The sequence below is a fragment of the Platichthys flesus genome, chromosome 12, assembly GCF_949316205.1.
Source record: "Platichthys flesus chromosome 12, fPlaFle2.1, whole genome shotgun sequence".
Taxonomy (NCBI): Eukaryota; Metazoa; Chordata; class Actinopteri; order Pleuronectiformes; family Pleuronectidae; genus Platichthys; species Platichthys flesus.
Genome location: NC_084956.1, coordinates 1,375,654 through 1,397,286, shown reverse-complemented (window position 1 = coordinate 1,397,286; position 21,633 = coordinate 1,375,654). Strand labels below are relative to the sequence as shown.

Sequence of the window (21,633 nt, the reverse complement as noted above, 5' to 3'; positions counted from 1 at the left end):
AACCAATATGAGCAGAATTTGTCTCTTTTAACTTTGGGACCAACCTGAATCAAAGTAAAACGGAACAAACCCAAAATAAAGATTGTTTCCACAAATCTTCAGTCTCTGACAGTTTGTCATGTTAACGGTAATTTTCCAATTATGAAGCTTGTCGTTTGTTTAGAAGAGTAGGAATATGATAATAAAGATTATCAACTCAATATGAGCACATCACCTTCAGGTCCTTATTATTAAGACCTTAACATTATAACATGAGTGTCACATATCTTCACATTTAAGGCCCTGGATTGATATAAATCCACATCCAGTATCTCCTGGGTCTAATGAGTGCTTACCCCAGCACAATGAGCTCTCCATACTTCGCTGGCACTTTGGTGGAGGTGGTGGTGGAGATGTTTTCCTGCTCCGGTGAGTACATTGGGCACGGCTGATGGAGGCTTGGAGGAGGAGGGGAGGAGAGGCGGGTGAGATCCGACAGGTTGACGGGAGATAGGACGGGGAGAGGAGGGCGAGGGAGGGAGGTGCTGATCGAATGGTCCAGGGGTGAAGAGGAGGAAGAGGAGGAGGAGGAGGAAGGGGAAGGGTCAGCTGAGCCTCAGCTCCAGCCTCTCATGCTTCATGTGTCGGTCTCTCGCGGCGGTTGTCGTGCCCTGCGACAGGAGAGAAAAGGATTAACACAAAGATTAGTGTTACTCAACTGGACCTGTAACAGGAGGATGCAACATGCTATCTTAAAATAACACATTTATACATTTAAATACAGATTCCACACGAAGTTTCACTTTGCGAAATTGCACAATCCAAAGTCATCTGCTGTGTAATAACACGGTAATAACACCCCAGAGCTGTAAATCCTGCTTTACAGTTTCGTGAGAGTTTTGGAATCTAAAACCCCCAGAAACATGGATTTGGTACTTAAACTGGAACTCATGAACTGAACCGAGATATCAAACTATGAAAGCTTTTTAATTTGCAGCTGTTTAAAGTCTAAAAAGCTATTGAGCTGTCGTGCTGTCTGTGGGTGGGAATCCAGCAGAGCTCCTCACTCTGGAGAAGCAGGTGGTTTATATCCGTCTGCTGGAGTTTACAGTAACAAAGAGCAAAGTACAAAGAGAAAATATATTAAGAGTAAAAATAGAAAACAGGAACAGATCTATCCCGTCAAACAGTCCGATCGTAGGGAAGATATTTAGAGCGACTGGAAAAGGCTGAAACTGCTGAGTCATGTTCAAGTGAAGACACACCCTTGACCTCCGAAGAATTTGCTTTGAAGGATTAAATAAAAAGATCTTAATCTGATCATCAAGGTCATGATTGAGATCAGGAGAGCATGAGGCTCGTTCTTCTTGCTGAGTGAGGTGAGTGTCTGAACCTCAGGATGACTCACAAACTCACAAAAACACAAACACACAAATCATATTTCTAAATAGACGAGAAATCCAACAGAGGAGCTGACACAGGAAGCATGTGAAGAAGGGAGGCATGAGAAAGAGGAGATGATGGACTTCCTGTTACAATCCGATGAAGAGGATCTCATGCACCAGTGACATCATTTGGGTAATTTGACCTTTCCAGCGTGACCTCTCCCATTCGCTAGCAGACTATAAATACACTTTCCAAACAATAACATCATGTCACTGCTGCACATCCTGGCTTGAAGCAGAACCAACTCCAGAAACTAACTCCTACAGCTTGAATAAATCATGGGCAGTGTTTGCCCCACGTCAGACGGACACAGTCAAACCAGGTCGAGCAGAGACAGGTTCACACAGAGGGCTTCCTGGTATAGAGAAGCTTTTTTTACTGTGTCATTCATACTAGAGATTCTAATAATTCAATCAGATGTACTAGTTGAGTGATTGATGTAGTTTCAGATTTACAATCTGTCAAAAACAACCCCCCCCCCCCCCCCCCCCGGCCTGAACATTCCACCCAACCCAGGTTGGGTTCAAACTGAAAGCCACATTCTGACCCGGACGTGTGCCTGAGCAGAAATGTGGATTCATCAGACCAGGCTGCATGTTGAGTTCAAGGCCTCACCTGCAAACTGAAAACCGACCTGCTCATACAAACTCACAATCACACATATCACAGCCTCACACCCGAAGACACAACACCTGGAGTCGATCCAGAGAGTGTCATAGCGTCAGAGCATCTATATTCAGCTCATCTCACCACAGCTCCGTGTGACTGTTAACTATAAACAGCCTCATCACACACACCGCGGGGGGGGGGGGGGGGAAGAGGGTGGAGGAGAAACAGCAGGAGAGACATCACATTGTCTTAATCACATTTAAGTAAAGACAAGTGTTTGATTTAGATCATCAAGCTAATTCAGAACTTAGCATGTGGTGGAAACGTTCCTTTCAGACAGAGACGCTGGAGGAGGAGGAGGAGGAGGAGGAGGAGGAGGAGGAGGAGGAGGAGGAGGAGGAGGAGGAGGTTCTTATTCTAGTTGGTGGCTGATAAAAGCAAAATGGACGAGCGAGACGTCCACAGGAAGGAGGGGGACGAGGAGACGGGTGTGTTCTAAGCCTGAGTCCCACCTGCTGCCTGACAGAAGGGGTTAATCCCATGCAGTATTAGAGAACACACACACACACACACACACACACACACACACGGTAAGCAGTGTCCAGGGAGCTCTTCGCTGGGGGAATTGATTTTTTACCGATGCATCCAGACACTGGAGACCAGAAGAGAAAGGGTCTGAGTGCAGTGGCTCCTGTTATTGAACATGTGCACAGAATCCTGAATTATGGTTCAGATGCTTCCATTCCACTGCACACGCCTCGTTCTTCACACACCAGCACAGTTCACTCCTGAGCTGCTCTCAGAGATGAACTGAGGGTCGGACATTTGGCCGTGAATCTTCTGAGGGGGCTAAATGTGAGAAAGCAAATGTCAGACTGTGTTGCTCTGGAGAGGAACTCCTCCTGTCAGCCTCCGAGTAACACGTCCAAGTGAGAATGAAAAACACACAGTGGATGCAAAACTGAAAGAATAACAAGAAATACAAATATCTCAGGATGCAAAAGTGAGGGAGGAGTTGTCAAATTGGAGAGACAATGAGATTCTTCTGGTGTTAAGAGCCGACACTGGTGTAAACAAGTCATGGGACTCAAGCAGCCAATCTTTCTGTTCTGCCAGATATTTTATTCTCTTATGCTCTTATATCAAATCCATGACAATGTGAAAACATTTCTCAGCCCAGTAACAACAACCTGGAGAGACTGAGGGAAAGAACCAGTTTGAGTGACATCATGACTTCCTTTATATGAACCTTTGATTTATTTGCTCAATTCATGTTGAGAAACCAGTAAAAACAAGCATTCTGTATTTAAAATAAATATCACTTGTATGGGTATGTGTGTATCGTGTGTGTGTGTCTGTGTGTGTCTGTGTGTGTCTCCACTTCTGCAAGTCTGCATGACACAGAAGTCGGAGTGGCTGCGTGCCAGCTGCTGCTTAGCTACCGACACACACAGTCCTACAACAATAGATCCGGCTCAGAGAGGCTGACTCCGCCGGCCGGGGTCACGGTGTGTAACAACCTGCCGCTGACAGCGAGAACACAAACCTCACACCCACAAAAGCCCTCATCACGGGTGACACCTGCCACTCCCACCGGCTGCCAAGAGAGCAAACACACACAAGACAAACAAATGTGCAGTGAAGAAACACACGCACTCGTCCTGGTGTCGAGACGGAAGCAGGGGAGCAGCTGCTTCTCTTCAGTGCATCGCCAGCCGAGTGGCAGAGCCTCATGTCAAACTGTCCTATTTGGAACATGTCAGAGAGCGACAGCGAGCCGTGACCGAGAAACAGAGCCACATCAATCCACCCTGTCGCTCTGCAGTGTGTGCTGCCTTTGAAGGGTAGAGTTATGGTAACTGAAAGGATGACATACTTTCATGATCACAGGGCACGGCTCTGTGGGAACAAACAACTCAACTAAAGGCGGCATCTCTCAGCTCGTGGGTCAGGAGCCAGAAATGGGTCAGAAGATCCTCGAGCAGGGTCGTTGACAAAGAGCTCGATGATCTGCTGAGACGACTGCACGGTCAAGGTCAAAGGTTCAATTCTGAAACACAAGCAGAGACATCGCCTGCGGCCTGAAGGCTTCAGGTTTCATGTGACCACACGGTCTGTACCTGACACCCACACAAGACAGGGGGGATTTATGGATCTGTTGTTTCCTTGTGACACAACTTTCATCTACAGGACGGTTATAATTTGGGTTTATCAACTTTACAGTTTTGAGAGAAGACCTTCAGGGTGAGGAAGCTCATCAAGAAAAAGGTGTTCCACAGAAAGATGTATCTGTTATTTCAGATGAATAAACATTCAGGTCGATGTAAGGATAAGATCAGACAATGAAAAAAAAACATAAATATAACTATAAAATGACTCTTTGAGTTTGAAACCAAAATGTAGGAACTTCAGAATATGGTTGTGAGCTTTTATAACCAATTGAGTTGTCACAAATTCTTATGATTTGCCGGACACACAACATTTGAGAAACATGTGTGATACAAAAACACGTTGCTATAAAAGCTTAATCCAACGCAGCCAGACTGTGTCAGAGCAGAAAGCCCAGACAGACTCCAGGTCAGCGACCTCCTGCATGGTGTAACATCTTCATTACTGGAAAGTGGTAATGGTATCCTCCTGCTGAACTGGGTCATCAGATCAATAAATAATAACAGAAGCTGACATGTGTCTGGCTCTCTGGACCTGTGGAGTGATTTCAACTGCTCTTAAAAGACAATGAACTGGAATGTATTTTTACTATAATTCTAAATTAGTGGATTATTTGTAGGTTAAAATTTAATTAACTAATATCTGTTCCATCTAGTGTCAGGATTCTAGTAAGAGAAAACGTCCTGTTTGGGTTTCCTCATATTTCTTCCCCTGAAAGCGATGGTATTATCCCATGTTAGCAAATTGATGAGCTGTCTCCAGAATGTGTTTAGAAACAAGAGAGTCATGTGTTCACGTGTCCTGTGTTCTGTTATGACTCTCTGATACTGATATTCTCCCTGCTGGGCTCAAAGTAGCTGTCGAGTCAAAGTGGGCCGACCGTGGATCTCAGTGGTTTGGTCCGTGCAGGCATGTGTGTGAAAGACTGAGGAGCCAGAGGGGGGGGGGGGGGGGGGGGATCTTAAGGAGAGCCCTTTATCAGGAAGGTCATCAGATACCTCATCGTCCCAGCATCACTGGCTCTCACCGCTTCCTCCAACACGCTGAGGCTTCTACTGGTTTCTCACCTTTCATGTTCCCAGAGCAGCGAGTGAGCTCGAGGCCTCGAGGTCCCCGGCTGCTCTGCACTCACAGCAACAACATTTCCAAAAACAGAAAGTTCCCTCCCTCCTCCCTCTTTTGATATTTGCTTCCTTCCTGACAGCTTGTTCCTCTGATCACAGACAGATAAGACGTGTGCTGGGCTTCTACTTCCACTGTTCGGGCTCTGTCTGTTCTGTCTGTACTGTGGATTCTTTTAATTTATCTAATCTGCAAAAAATATTGTAAGGTCTCAACCTTCCTCTGTAAAGTGCCTTGAATAATGTGAGCTGTTAAAATTGAATTGATTTTTCATTTTATTTTTTAGCAGCACCAATAAATCTTCCGGTGTTTTTTAAGGACGGGGAACCTGGACCTGGGAAATGTCAGTCATGTTTCCAGTTAATTAAAATTAGGTGTGATTAAGTTTTACATTAATTCCACCTCTTCTTGATGTGTTGCTTGAATGAGAATGTGTTCGTTACACAATTCATAAGAGTCACTGGTTGTATAGATGTTAGGAGGTTAAATGTGAAGCTGCTCAGCCTCTTCTAACAAAACCTCTCTTGGTCAGAATCCGTCTGCAGGAGGATCTCCAGCCCACGTAACCTGTGTCCTGAATGGAAACCAGTGGAGGTCATTCTGCTCAGTGGAGGAGAAACAACACATCCATGTGTTTTTATCTCATGGCCTCAAGGAAAAGAGGAGATCAATGAAATCCAGTTGGAAAAGGTGTCAGAGGATGAGGGGGAATAACTGCCATCGAGAACTACACAACCTGAAGTATCGACAGCACAGCGAGCATCACACTCCTCTACTCACGTCTCTATAGAACCATTCACAACAGAAGATGATATACTAGAGAACTGTGTCTCTGCCTTGTGATGAATACAACATGACATGAGTGAAAATTAGAAACAGATATTCTTGACACATTAATTAAACATACGCTTAGTTCCTCAAATTCTTTGGTCTATACAATTTCGGAAAATACAACTAGCAGGAGCAAAAGATCAACTCTTGTCTTGTCTCTTATTCAATGTTTTTTGAACGTTGAGAGTAAAAAAAAACTTCTGAGCAGCTCGAGACTCTCGTGGATTCTTAAAACGAGAGCCGAGCCCCCGGGAAGGCTTCAGCCAGTCGGCCGACTCACAGAGTAAAGACAACACGCTCCTCCGAAGCAAAATTATAAAATTATAGCCTTCCCCAGATTAGGAAAAGAGGAGGTGTCATCTTCCAACGAGTGCATGGGAAGGACTCAGTAGAGCTGACATGAGGTTTGCTCAATATATCTTGTGGGGAGGTCGAATACGTTCATATGTAAATGTCCCGCTCGCAGCCACTAGATTAACATGCTCATTTATCATTCTCAGCATCATTTGAAAGTAACATGTCAAATAAGCAGGTGATTAATGTTAGAAACTTAAAGAAGCTTCATTACTCTGGACAGCACACATCTGCTTGTGGGTTTGGATGAAGGAAGTAGCCTGAGACGAAAAGCTTCCTCCAGTTCCTCGGAATCTCTTTTATTGTTTTTCTAGATGATGACTAACCTCACGCATTATGTGATGTGTCAGGCCGGAGGTTTGATGGTTGTATAAAACAGGAAGTGGCTGGACTTGACCCTGAACCTCATCCTTTTAAGTGATTGTTGAAAAGACAATTTCATCTTAAGAACACTCAGTAATGTGCTGACCCCACAAATTGTGGCTAAGATTTCCCTCTGAGTGTAGGAGGTTGTGTGTGGATTTGAATCCAGTGTGAGTGTTGTGTGTGTCAAGCCTCCGGTTGTTTGCATGTGTGAGTCTGTGTGGGCGCGAGCTTCTTTTCAGACGCCCTGTGTCTGGTCTCCAGTGTGTAGGGTTGCAGGTCGGGTCAGTGCACAGGGATTGGTTTGCGCACTATGAAGATTAAACACTCGATAGCTCGGACCGGGGGGGGTGACAATCTGACGCCTAATTCTCTCGTCTCTGATCAAACACCGAGCTTGAAGTGGGGCCCACGTTAAAACTCACAGATCTAAAGAGGTGAACATCTGCTACACATACAGCTCATTGCAGTTGCACAATATTGACTACACACAAAACAGAATATGGGCAAAGAGTTTCAAACCAAAAGCAGGTCACAGCGTTGGTGTTTGGGTGAATCAGAGGTTATACAGGAGACAACGTTCTGTGGTGAGCGAGAAGCTGAAACCTCAGATAAAAGGGTAAATTGTGAATTGTGCGCAAAGACATTTTGCTACTCGGCAAAATTCAAAGCCTGGTATGACCTCTATGCTGGTAAACCTGCGTAAGTCTATTGGTGAGAGGAGTCAGGACAGGAAAAGCAAACCAAGGGAACTTTGCATTCTGTTTGATGTGGAACCAGTCGATGTGTCAGAAAACCACTGACAGGTTTTCATAGAGTGGCAAAGCACCGACCGGCCCAAAGCTGAACAACCCTCCTTCTGCTTTAATCGTACCAGGTGTGAGTAAGTCCTGAGGATTGTCTCATGGACAGAGGACATTCACTGGAGAGGACATCTCTGTTTGGAACAAGCTACTGATGGGGTTAAGGGTGTATGTATAGATGGAGAATGTGTCTCCACCTCCTCCCATTGGATACAAATGAAACTTAGATATCAAGATACAGGTGCTGCCATCTTGTATTCTAGTGTACGAGTAGCATCACCATCAATACCATCTGACAACAGCAGCCTTGTCAAAGAGAAGTTGTTACAGCCACTGCATTAGAGAGATTAAATTCAATTCCATTTATATGGCGACAAATCGTAATAAACATCATCTCAAGTCATTCCCTCATTAACTGGAATTGAATTTAAAACGAAGGGAGAGAAGAGAGGGAGGAGGGAGAGAGAGAGAGCGAGAGAGAGAGAGAGAGAGAGAGAGAGAGAGACCAGGAACAGTTGTGAAACCATCATTAGTGAGATAAATGGTGTTTAATAATTTAGTGGCACTTAAAAGATTACATAAAAGGAAAACGTTTCCACGCCCCTTGGTGTAAATAGTTACCCTGATGTCTGAATCCAAACAGTTAAACATTAAACAGGAAGTATACCTGCTGTCTCCACACAGGACCAGAGAAGAAGAGCAGTGAGAAACAACCCATTTCAAGAAGAGACGATGGAGATGTTCCAGAGAACGGCTGCTCACCTGAACTGCTGCTAATCTCAAAGCTGCTTATTCCTGAAAAAAGGCTCCAGCCCCTCGGTCGGTGCCCGTGAAGGTTCTGATGTGTTTGACTGGACGTGTGCCGCTGCCACTAGCTCATGTTCTTTCCATCTCTCGCTCTGGTTAGCGAACGCTCTTCCCGACTCCGACGGGAAACGATCACACTCATTTCCATTCACGCAACAGATCTCACAATAACTCCGATCTTCTGCCTCAAAAATGAAACCACAATGAGAACTGGCACAAAACCGTTTCCATGCAGAGGAGCGTCTGAAACCACCCGAGGACCTCATGACAGGGGAAACCACTGCTGATGCAACATTACACAGAATTAATGGAGTGTGAGTTACGTCTCTGGAAGCTCGGCTGATAAAACTGCTTCATCAATACGAACCAGAGTGTGAGTGCCTGAGGTGTTCACGAGAAGATTGGATAATGAAAACAGAACAGTAGGGTTTCAGGTGTGTGTCTTTTTCTCAGGCTGGAAACGCACTGGATGCCACAGGAACATTTCAGACATGCCTGTAGCCGGTCTGCTCCAGAGAGATTTACACAGAGTCAGCGTGTCGATGCACACAGGAAGTCCCAATTCCCTGCCCACTCACACTGAGACATACACCCGTCATGTTCAGTGGTCCCTGGGGGTAATCTCCAGTGTGTGTGTCTGTGTCTGTGTGTGTGTGTCTGTGTGTGGTCCTCTATTTACACCAAGATGGATGGAGAAATGTCATCACATGAGCCCTGTGACACATTGCTTTGATGAAGGAATCACAGCGGGCACATCCAGGTGGGGAACAACTGGAGACAAAGGTCAGAGGTTAAGTACACCTCTTGTTCCAAAGCACCTTCTGTGAAATGACCCCTTCAAAAACACACCTGAACCACACAGAGCAGCTCAGATACATATTTATATAACACACACCAGTTATTACCTGAATCTACTTGACTGTCAGCTTGTTGTGAACCTCTCAGATCTCACTGCTCTCGTTCAGCATCAAACAGACCCAACACACAGCGTGGTCCCCCCCCCCCCCCCCCCACTGGATCTGATTTGGTTTTGTTTATCAGAGCTGTAATTCACTCTGGATGAGAGAGTCTGCAAAATGCAGACGTGGATTAACAGACGACTTACTGTGTAATGAATATCCTGTTTACCCCGGATGGAGCACACATGCTCGGTATCATGGCAAATAAAAAATGAATTAGCTTCAGCCCATCTGTCATTTTTTATCTGTCGTAAAGTTGAATTTCCTCCCGGTTATGAAAAACATATTCCAAGATGTCCCTGCTCAGTGGTGTCTGGACTCTGTGGAGTATTACAATCTGACACTGTTCACTGTTTTGCATTTTGCATTTCACTTTTTATATCTTTTATCTTTTAAATATTTTTATTTAGATATGTTTATGTCTAAATAAATGTTATTTTGTATAAATATTAGAAAAATTGAGTAAATAAGAAGTAAATAGTGAGTAAATATTTATTGTGTTTTTATTGCTTTTCTTATGTGTGCTGTATTTATTGTGTTTTTATGTTTCTATGTTCATTGTATGCACCAATAATCAGAGCAAATTCCTGGTAGGTGTAAACAATAAATACTTTCTGATTCTGAATCTGATTCCAGCTAATGAACTGGACCAGTGCTCCACGTGCTGCCACAGACACAGCAAACTCATGAAGACGTTGAAGTGGTCAACGCTAAGCTCAGCTCCGTTTAAGAGGATCTTCCATCGCTGTGACTATGATGGAAGAAATAAGTTGTCAGCAACGAGGGCAGATTATAAAAATCCACTTGGGCTCGATGCCAGCCAACGAGGCGTTGCCACAACAACACTCACATTCATCAGCTATAAACAGGAAGGCGTGAAATACGTGGAGCGGGTCAGGAAGGGGACTCGGACATTAGGAACAAGGTGAGGAATGTAAACCCAAGCTGTGCAGTTGACAGCAGGTGTGAACAAGGTGAGGGCGGCATCACAAGTCCTAACTAAACAGACCCACGTGGAAACAAGCTGCAAGGTCCCGTAGAAGTTTCCTTAACAGCTGAAAACACACGTCACATCCTGCTGACCAGTTCAGAACGTCATCCAGAACTCAAACCAGTTAAAACCTACACAGGCTCGGCAGTCCCCTGGAATTCAATCAAGCTGCACCAACTCGAAATTTGTAAAAACAAACAAACGAGTGAAATGAGTGAAAACATAATCCCCTTGGCCGTGTTATAAATTTAATTTTGATTAAACAAAAGTAGCTCCCAGTGCATGAGAGCACTTCACCATCACCTCCCCAAACAAAGAGCCCTGAGTCTCGGACCCTTTTGCGCCAAATTCCTGCTGAGAATTAAATTAACTCATCACTATAAACTACCGGTTGCTCCGGAGGCTCCGAGGCGCCGGCGTCTCCACAGAGTCCAGGACGGTTCCCACGAGCACAGGGTCCTCAGTGGGAGCCTGAGGCCCTGGAGCCAAAAGTATATACAAACAATGCCTGGGCTTCTAACTCCTATTTGAAATGTCATTCCACGCTTATATATAACTGGAAAAGCCTGTTAGTTACTGAGACAGTCTGTTCCAATGTTTTTTGCTTTGCACATTTTGTAACTGGTGGCTGCTTGTCCCAGTTTCCAGGGCAGGCCCCCTGTCTGTGCCGTGTCAGAGCAGCCTACTGGTTTTCCTGTGAGCAGCACTGGGAGGAGGCTAACTGGACGACAGAAGGTAGAAGGAGGAAACAGGAGGGGCCGCGTTTGAATTACAGTCTCATCAATGATTCAGTGGGAAGAACACAGACTGGCGTGTGCACACAGACAACAAACAGCTCGGCTGGTGGACGTGCAACGACACACAAACCCAGCAGACTCTGACTAAAATGCACAAGAGCACATATGCAGACACACAAGCACACAAGGGTCAGATCCTGATACATGTAGGAGAGCATGTCCATGAGCAAACAGTCCCAAGCTGAACATAGACTATAGAGCCAGACACACACACATGGTTTTACATTCATATGGACATGCACAGCCCAACACACACATGCACAGCCCAACACACACATGCACAGCCCAACACACACATGCACAGCCCAACACACACATGCACGGCCCAACACACACATGCACAGAGCTTCTGGTGCCAACAACCATCTCCTGACTGTCCTGCACACACAATGTGACCTTCCTTTAATCCTGCAACAGCATGATTGTGTGAGAGCTCAAAACGACAGGCATTCATCTGTGTTCAGCATCTACATATTTTTCACTGTAGACAACCCGGCTCTGTTTTCTGTCACTGCTGCTTTTTGTCAGTTAACGTCTCTTTGACAAATGATTGAACATGTTGCTGAGTTAAAAATGCATTTGCTCTATTTTCCTCGAGGCTCCTCATTCTATTAAAGACAAAGAAAATCAATTCAAAGAGTTCAAAAGTGGATTAAAATAAATATGTCCCCACTTAACCCCAAATAAAATCCTGATTACGGATGAAAGTTTTCCACCCTGTGCGCTCGAGGCTGATTTTTGTTTCTGGTCGCCGCCCGTTCCTGTTTGAGCGAGGAGGGAACAGCTCGGCCCATGATGGTCTGACTGTGCTGCACCTGGTCCTGGTTTGTAACCATTAGCTGTTGTCCAGCCAAACCAGTCACGGGCTAGTGCTTAGCGCTGCTAGCGCTCAGACCTCGGCCGGGTTAGTTTGGGTTTTGGCAGAAGATCCACCTCACACTTCTGTCTCCAAGACTTTGTAAAGTAAAACAGAGCCGACCTCTGTGGAGAGAAGAGGGACGTGCAGTTCATCTCTGGTCTAAACAAGAGCTTCACATGTTGCGTCATCAACTCCATTTAAGATCTGAGTGTTTGAGAGAGAAAGCAACTTTCTGCTGCTTCTACATCGAGCTCAAGGACTCTGATTATTTAATGGGTTTCCAGCATTTACTGCCATGGCGTTTCTGTGCATTCACAGAAACAGCAATGACCCCCTGGGGGGAGCCACGGGGTCAGACAGTTATAGTCTCCACTTTGTGTGTGTTTGGTGTGTAGTTGTGTGTCTGTGTGTGTGTCTGTGTGAGGATGTACCCTCAAACCCATTTGAGACAGGAAGGTTGAGAAGTGAAGCAGGAAATGGCAATCATGCACGATCAGAGGGGAGTTGATAATTACAGGTCTGTGTCTCCATGTAAAAATATGTCTGCGCTTGAGAGTGTGTGTGTGTGTGTCTGTGTGTGTGTGTGTGTGTCTGTAAAGTGCCAGATTATATCACCAGCTTCAGCTGCTGTATGAACAAACAACAAAGAAAAGGAAACCACAGAAACATGATATCTTGAGAATCGTACAGACACATAGACGCATAAATCTTTCTTTCACACGTTATGAGCTCAACCTCAGCCGAGCTTCGAGTTTCTAGAAGTGAAGGTTTGTGATGATACAAAGAGAAATTAAGATATCGACCGAAACATAAACTCATGTGTGCACGTAATCAGAAACCAGACTCACACAGCAACCACTTGTTCTTCAGTCTGGCAGATTAGAGAAACCTTTACTGGGACCGATTCAATCTGAATTTAAGATAATACTTTATAAAAGTTATTTTAACTGTCAAATTTAATCAAAGGCATTTAACAACTGTTTTTAAGGAACTGGACCAAGTGTGAAACTTTTACAATAGTGTGCTAAGATTTTAAGGACCTTAGATTTCAGGTGCGATTGTTATCCATTATGCAACACCATCAGGAAGGTGTTTGATTCCTCCTGCTGCCTGACATCCAGATCCTTGCAGCCACAGTCATATAAACTATTTAAGCAACAGGAGGAACAAGAGGTCCTGCAGCAGATGGTCCGATGAGTCCTGATCTCAGCACCGTGGAGTCTGGGATTAGACGAAGAGGCAGGAGAAACCGACACAGACTTAATCCACAGCTGAGTTCTGTGAAGGGCTTGAATTCAACGACCTGCTGAGGAGAACTGCTGCTGCTGCTTTTAAAAAGACAAACGCTGCTCACTCAGATCAGCCTCCCTGCTCCACCTCCTCTCGTGTCTACACATCCCTGAAATGAACACAACACAACTAACACAGCTTTTCCAGAACTCCACCAACACTTATAAATAAGGAAGCTATTCATGGATTCAGCCGGTTTTACCGTTACAGTAATAAAGTCACCAAACAGGACTGTGGACTCCACAACTGCTTTTTTTTTTTTTTAAAGGAGGTGAACAACTTCACTTCTTCTCTCTCCCCCCCTCACTTTTCTAACTTGAGTATTGGCAGCAGGACAGAAACCTCAGTGTTACTACAGAAGCAAAGGAAGGAATACGACAGGTACACACTGTACAAACCGTTTTATTAGTCTGAGAGCACGAGAGCAAGATTAAAGGGAACTTTCACACAAACCCTGGTTTGGTCCCGACCTGCAGATTTTTCAGTTTCTTAAAAACTAAAATAATATGTGTGAAAGGAGACTCAGATCACATTTGCACCAGTTGCAGGAAGTTAAGAAACAGTTAAAGAATTAAAGCAGCAGCGTTTCTTGCTTGTAGTCGTCGCCTCTGATAATATAATTCTGGAAGCAGGAGGACGTTCATTCAGTTCATTCAAACTGGTGTGTAGTGCTGGTGATGCTGGTGATGCTGGTATTGATACCGTCATGATATCACAGTGACAACTAAGTTAACAAAAAAGAACCGGTTCTTTCATTGTCTCCAAACAGAAATACTACTAACCACCAACTTGCTGATACAGCCTCAGACAGGGCCGGTCTACAAACCAGGTACCGGCAGAGACCGTCCACGTAGGTGATGAAGACGTCCTAACGCAGGGGGTGTGAAGAGGAAGGTGGATGCACACACAAAGAGGAAGGACTGTGAAAACTCTCCTGAGCTCCTGTGCAGGTGACCTTCCTCTGGCCGTGTGCCTTGTATTGTATTGTTCTACTTAAACGATAAAATCCTTACGCTTGTGTTTTAGCTTATACTGAGAAGAGTCCATATTTAAATAATTTATGTACTTTACAATAAACTGATCCACAACCTGAGTTTGAATAATTCATGTGTGGACGTGTGGTGACCTACAGGAAGCTGAAGATAAATGATCTGATAATGATTTAGACGAGAGGAGGAGTGTGAAGACATGTGGACGAAGCACGAGCCGCCTCGAGCAACACTATGGAAAACGCTGGTGGTTTAAACCCCCCACACACACACTTCTTCCATACCTCGCAGAAACAAGGCCATAAAAACGTGCCCACTGTCTGACCCACTTTCCATGACAGACGTAATCTCCCCCACCAACTTCAGCCTGTTTACCAGCCCAGCAGAGAGTAAGCTGGACCAGAGAGCCGGGGGGGGGGGGGGGGGGGAAGCTGCTGCTCAATTGTGCCAACGATTACACCCGCTGAGCCCCCCCCCCCCCCCCGATCGGACTGCACAGCGCAGGCACGTGAAGATAAACACTTTCCAAAACACGAACACACATCATCAGGGGTTTGAAGAGTGTTTCAAACGCATGCAGCCTGTGATTCTGATTCGTTGGCTTGAATCTCAAACACGCTCACTCGACATGGGGATGTGAACCAACGACCGCTGGCAGGACTGTTTCATCTATTTCCACTGAGCAACGACATCGTGAAATACACTTTCCACGTCGTTGCCTACATCTAAAGACACAATTATTGGTTTAATTCACACACAATCAGAGGTTGCACCCGTTCCACCTTCAATAACATCTTTCCCAAATCAGCCTGTATTCATTGACCTGGCTGCTAGATGCACACGTCACAGTGTACTGCTGACTTAAGAAGTTGTGTTCCACCATGGTAGTAGTGTATAGCACAACAGAATCTGCTGAACCTTTAAATAAAGTCCACTTCATAGACTTCAACAGTATTTTTTGTGTTTTTCATGTTTTGCACGGTAGCACTCCAGATCATGCTGACCTTTAAAAAGGACCTTAGAACTCATAAACTGATATAAAACATGTCAAAATCGATGAAATGTGTGCGTTTCTGGTTCCTGGCCGGTAGCATCCAGTGCAGGCTGAGACCGGGAGGCCTCAGTGTCTCCCCACAGACCGGGTTACTCAGGATCCAGGCAGCGCTGAGCCTCCATTAAGACATCAGAGCTCTCTCTCCTGTCTGACGCCACCAGCTCCAGTTTCCTCCCAGTAATCGAGCCTCTAAACTGCACTGGAGGACACACTCAGGGCCTGCAGGCTACACAACCAGTGCAAATGTGAATTCATAAATGGGTTCAGTTTGTGTTCCCGGCACTTTACACTGAAATATAATAAAAAGGTTATTAATGTTTCCTGAAAACAGGGCAGCATTGTTTACACAGGAAACTGATGAGGCTGCATCTTTACCCACGTGGCCGAGTCAGGTTGATGATTAATATGAATTAATAAATGTATATAAAGGTGGGTTATGGTTCGGATTTTGTATTTCATGAGAAGTGTCCACATCTGCACCATTCAGTCCGTCCTGCTGATAACTCCAGTGAGCAACTCCCAGTTCTGATTCAAACCAGTGCTGCTGGGCTGGGACAGAATAAGATTTCTCCACTGTTCCCACTGAACCAACATTCAAAACAAAAACAACCTAAAGGTCCAGATCACTCGTCACACCGCCCAGCAGAACAATGGAGCCCGGCCCGGGGCGTCCTGGTGCAGCCGAGGAGGTTAATGCACGTCTGTGTTTCCAGCAACAGGCCGGAGGAAACCAGTAAGATGCCAATCACACAACAGCGTTTTACCACCAGTGGGGGGGGGGGGTCATTAACTGGTGATCAAGACTCACTAATGCTGAGAGACCATGCGTTTGGTTCATTCCTTATCAGGCAATGTTCCCTTTCTCACTTAATCACACAACCCAGCTCCAAACACACACACACACACACACACACACACACACACACACACACACACACACACACACACACACACACACACACACACACACACACACACACACACACACACACACACACACACACACACACACACACACACACACACACACACTACAGGATATAGGCACTGCTGCCAGGAGCTTTATCTTTTTAGAGCCTCTGATTTTACACCCAGATACAATAAAGACCAAGTCAAAACAGGGCTTATGTGTGTGTCTGTGTGTGTGTGTAAGGGAGAATGTGTGTGTGTGTGTGGAAATGTGTGTCTGAATGTGTCTGTATGTGTGTGTACATATGTGATAATGTGTGTGTCCATGTGTCTCTGTGTGTGTGTACATGTGTGTCTTTGTGTGTGTCCATGTGTCTTTGTGTGTGTCCATGTGTGTCTATGTGTGTCTCTGTGTGTGTACATGTGTGTCTTTGTGTGTGTCCATATGTGTCTCTGTGTGTGTACATGTGTGTGTCTGCTCCTGACTGGTCCCCTCCCTAAAGGACAAAGCAGGTGAATGTCCTGGAGCCGCTCACGCGGTCCAGCCCCTGATGAGTGTCCCTCGTCCTCCTGACATGTGGGGACAGAGGACAATAAACATGGACTCACTGAGATCCGGAGGACGTGTCTCCGGGGCTCGGCTCTGCGGCTCCTCGGCTCCTCTCGTCCGGGTCCGGGTCCGGGCTCCGTCCACAACTTGCTGAGGCTAGCGGGCTAAGCTAACGCTGCACCGGCTCCTGGACCCACACACACACGGATCCGCCTCTTCCCTGAAGCCCGGTTCACCAGCTCCTCACAGAACTAAACCTGGGGATCGAACCCTGACGCCATTGAGGGTTCCACCGTGTTCAGCGTCCTCCTCTTCCCGGAGCGAGGGCACGACGAACGGCCGCCGCGGCAGCAGCGACTCTCCCCGGCGCTGAGTTTCCAGACACGGGCTCTCCGTGCCTCGGTGCTCCGTCCTTTGTTGTGAGCATCTCCGCGTAAACACACACAGCTGACCCGTCCCGTTCACTGGAGCTGGAGGAGGAGACTCACACACTCAGCACACACACACATACGTTCAACACACACACACCGCGGTGGATTCTGGGGGTTGTAGTCTGACGTGCTGCTGGTGAAACTCACATTAACCCAGTGGTTTACTCCCCAGCTGCTGCCATGACACAAAGAAAGAACACTAATAACACAACAGTGAATCAGTGTGTTGTGTGTTGTGTCAGTGCCGGGGACACGTGTTGGGCTGTGTCTCTATTCGAGGGACACATCCTTCAGAGACTCATAGAGTCCCAGACGAGGACGTCCTGATTCAAAGGCTCCTCTAATGACAGGAGGACAAAACACAGATGGTTTTCAAATGGGAGCACTCAAGCAGATGTTGGTGTGGTGCAGTGAGAAGACCAGCCCGTTTCCTGTGGGTCCACCAGGGGTCCACCAGGGGTCCACCAGGGGGTCCACCAGGGGTCCACCAGGGGTCCACCAGGAGTCCACCAGGGGGTCCACCAGGGGCCCACCAGGGGTCCACCAGGGGGTCCACCAGAAGGAACTTTCTCTTTCAGGTGTGAGACAGACTCAGGTCAAAGTTCTCCTCTGCTCCTCTGGCTCCACGTTGACCTGGTGTGAGATCCCAGCTCCACTCACTGTCCCTCACCATGAGTCCGTCTCTCTTCAGCCGGGGTTCGACCCACCGGGGACCAACCAGGGATCGTACACTTGTTTCTGCTGGTGGTGCTTTCACCTCCATCTTCATCGATCTCCATCTTTATCTCCACAATGCTGCAGGTGGTCTTCCTGCTCGTTCCTCAGCCAAGTCATAATCCTGATTTTGAGATTGAGGGAACACTCACACTACATGTAATTAACATTTCAAACACATATATTATAATAAATCCGTCCTCGTGGCTTTAACCTTAATTCATACAAGTTGTGTCTCTTTGTCAGAAAGTTGTTCCTGCTGCACTGTGCTGACAACAACAACATCAGTCCTAACGAGGGGGCAAAGAGAGCAGGTGAAATGAAACCTTGAATAAAGAATCATAGAATATCATTTAATAAGTTTACAATAGACCTTTTATAAACCTTTATCATAAACCTGTATAAACAGCCTGTGGTACATCTGGGTCCCAGAGTGGAGACCTGAGCCAGATGTTGAGCAAACTGCTGCAGCTGTGTGGTTATGATTCATCCAGTTTCTGAGATCGCGTGTGTGTGCGCGTGAGTGTGTGTGTGTGTGTGTTTGTGTGTGTGTGTGCGTGTGTGTGGGTGTGTTTTTGTGTATGAGTGGATATTAGTGCGAGACAACACCCTCACTGTGAGAATAGGTGGAAAATTCAGGTGAAGCCAAGAACAGTTTAAATTGAAGTTTACTTTCCTTGTGGTAATCTCACACACACACACACACACACACACACACACACACACACACAAACACACACACACACTTAGGTCTGGTAATAAAAGGCCTGCTGAACACCAGCAGTGAGCACTGGGCTTCATGTGGTGAAATGTGTTTTCACCAAAGCTGCAGATTCAGAGAGAAAACTCTGCATTCAGGACTTCACCTTGAGGAATATAAGAAACCATGTGTGCCTGGCCTGCACACACACAGACACACACACACACACACACACACACACCTTACATAATCCTTGCACATATTTGAATCTGTGTTTGAACCTCCTGTTTACGTTGCTCTGGCTACAGCACCGACACCTCTCCTGGACGTGACGGGGCTGGAGGCAGCAGACACACCTTCCTTTGACTCCTGAGCTGCAGCCGGAGGACTTCGCTCCTGATGGAGGTTTTGACGAGTGCGTCTCTTTCCAGGAGCCGATTCAAAGGCTGCACTTTCGTGTGAAGCGTCAGGAAATGATGAGAAATGGTTAAATCTGATGTGAGAATGATCATAAGTTACCGTGTTGGAGGATTCCTTGAACTGCATAAGTGAAAAATAAACAGAGCTGAGAGAGTTTTATTGTTTTCAATCTTCAAACAAAGACCAGGACATCAGGGTGAATTGTTTGCCTAAAGATTTAATGGAAAAGAAAAATATAAATATATGAAATATGAAGACAAATAGATGAGTTGCAGCTGAACGTGGATAAAAGGTTCAAATAATACTTTAAAACACTAATTGCTAAACATATGCAAATATATACAAAAACACATATTTGGCAGATGATGAAAATATTTGTACTTTCTTCTCATTTTCACGTTTCAAATTTTTTTATTGTCGATCGGTTAATTTCCATTCTTCTGCTTTGCAGTATAGGTAACGTGAATTAAATTTAAATTATTCTTGCAAAAAACTGTTGGCCATGAATGTAAAAACATCAAGGTCAAAATGTTTATATCTCAACTAAACTAAACTGACATGCAAGATCCACACAGGACAGCACATCAAAGTCCACAGGTTGTAAGTGTGTGTATATATTTATGTGTATATATTTGCAAAGTGTAAACACAATAATACAACATTTTCTAAAGCATTACATTCCAGCAGGTTGTTGGTTTTGGGACTTTGTTCTGATTCCGGTAACGATCTAAAAAGCTGAAGGGGATTTCTCAGCTGCAGAGCAGGAAGGTGAAGTCTGCACTGAAGAAAGATATGATCATTGAAATATTTAAATCAGCTCCAGGTCTGTATCTGAACCAGAGGTGCAGGAATGTGGTCTCTCAGCCTGTGTTTCAGATAAAATCCTCTGCTTCTGCATTCTGATTCATCAGAGATAACCAAGTTGCTTTCCTCAGGATGAAGAAGAAGTCGATATTGAAACGTTTTCGAGTTTTATCCTTAAATCACTCGAGCACGATGGATTCTCATGACACCACAGTGCAAACGCCCCGGAGTGATCCGGTTACTGCAGCATGAGACAGGACGCAGGTCTGCTACTGGGTGTTTGGACAGAGACTGAGCTGTGACCTCAGGCCTGTTGAGCCACACCAGCTGATTAAAGACTTGTCCAGCTCCAAAGTGCTGCTGGTTCCAAACTGGGATCAAAACGTCTCAAGCTCAGAAACAGACACAAACAGATCCGTTTGTCCCGACTCACTCAGCTTCAGTCATTTCGCTAATGTGATGGAAGTGGCCTGAGTCTCAACACAAGCCTCTGCTGCCGTCCCACGTGATGCCGAGGGCTCGCGGCCTCACACAACGAGGGCGGCCTGTTCCCACCGAGCGTTCGATTCCCTGTTGTTGTTGTGCGATAAGACTGAAAACATAGCAACAGCTGGGCTGCGTTCAGCCGCACCAGCGGGTCGGGAGAAGAAGTCCTCCCTGCTGTGACGGGGTCATGAGACAGAAACATGCTGTGCTCATCATGGCCAAATATTAAATAACACAACATAACACAACTGTCCCGTGTGTGTGGGGTGGGGGGGGGTGGGGGGGGTGGCAAGCCGTGGCTGTTGTAGTGCTGCCATGGGGACAGTAACCAGGCACAGGCCAGTGTTTACAGAATGTTTAGCATATCACAAAGCAGCCGCATAGGGTGACTGGACCAGATGAATCAAGTGTGTGTCTGTGTGTGCGTGCGTGTGTGTAGAAGCTGGTATTGCGAGACTGAACACATTTTTAACTGACACATTTAGTTGACACATGCTCGTGTTGTGAATGGATGTGGTGTGGACTTGGCACTGTGCTCTCCTTATGAAATACACTTTAGTAACTGCAGTAACCTTTCTCTCTCTGTGTGTGTGTGTGTGTGTCTGTGTGTGTGTGTGTGTTTAATATTCTATATTACGTGATCTGTACATATGCGGCAGCCCGAGCAGTAATTTGCTCCAGATGTTGTTTCAAACAGACAGAACACAAAGCAGCTCTTCACTTGGTAACAGCGTCGTTTCTCAATCACACTGAGTTGACCTCCTTCCCGACAATATTTCATAACACCAGCATCGCCTGCACGAATCATAACACATATAAACACACAGGTTGATATTTGGAAACCCTGAATGCTCACAGGTTGTAAACAAACAGTTTGAGATGATAAACCAACTCCAGATGAAACCATATGAACCTGAAACTCAAATCTAAGAGCTTGACTCCTATTTGACAGTTATCTTTAGCTTCTATCTATCTATACATTTTACTGCTACACAATGTCAGCAGAAGTAATTTTCTAATTTCCGTATAATTCACCAAACAACTCCTCCAGTATGATGAAACCCATCACGCTGAATATGAAATATGAATCTGCTCAGTGTTTTTGTTGATTGTATCCCAGTGGGAGGTGATGAAATCTGTAAATATATACAGTCATCAGCTTTATGCCCTTTATACTCCGTGAATTTAAGTCTGAAC

The 21,633-nt window shown here is 45.6% G+C and overlaps 1 protein-coding gene across 1 annotated transcript in view; it reads right to left on the bottom strand.

Moving 5' to 3' along the window:
• peli1b (pellino E3 ubiquitin protein ligase 1b) overlaps positions 1 to 17,335 on the bottom strand; it is a 28,502-nt gene extending 11,167 nt beyond the window's left edge. Inside the window, exons 1-2 of the mRNA XM_062400995.1 lie at positions 16,941 to 17,335; positions 336 to 650 (exon numbers count right to left, since the gene is read on the bottom strand). Of these exons, the coding sequence (XP_062256979.1) occupies positions 336 to 418 (83 nt within the window). The 5' untranslated portion in view covers positions 419 to 650; positions 16,941 to 17,335. The remainder of the gene's footprint in view (positions 1 to 335; positions 651 to 16,940) is intronic.
• Positions 17,336 to 21,633: the final 4,298 nt, after the last annotated feature.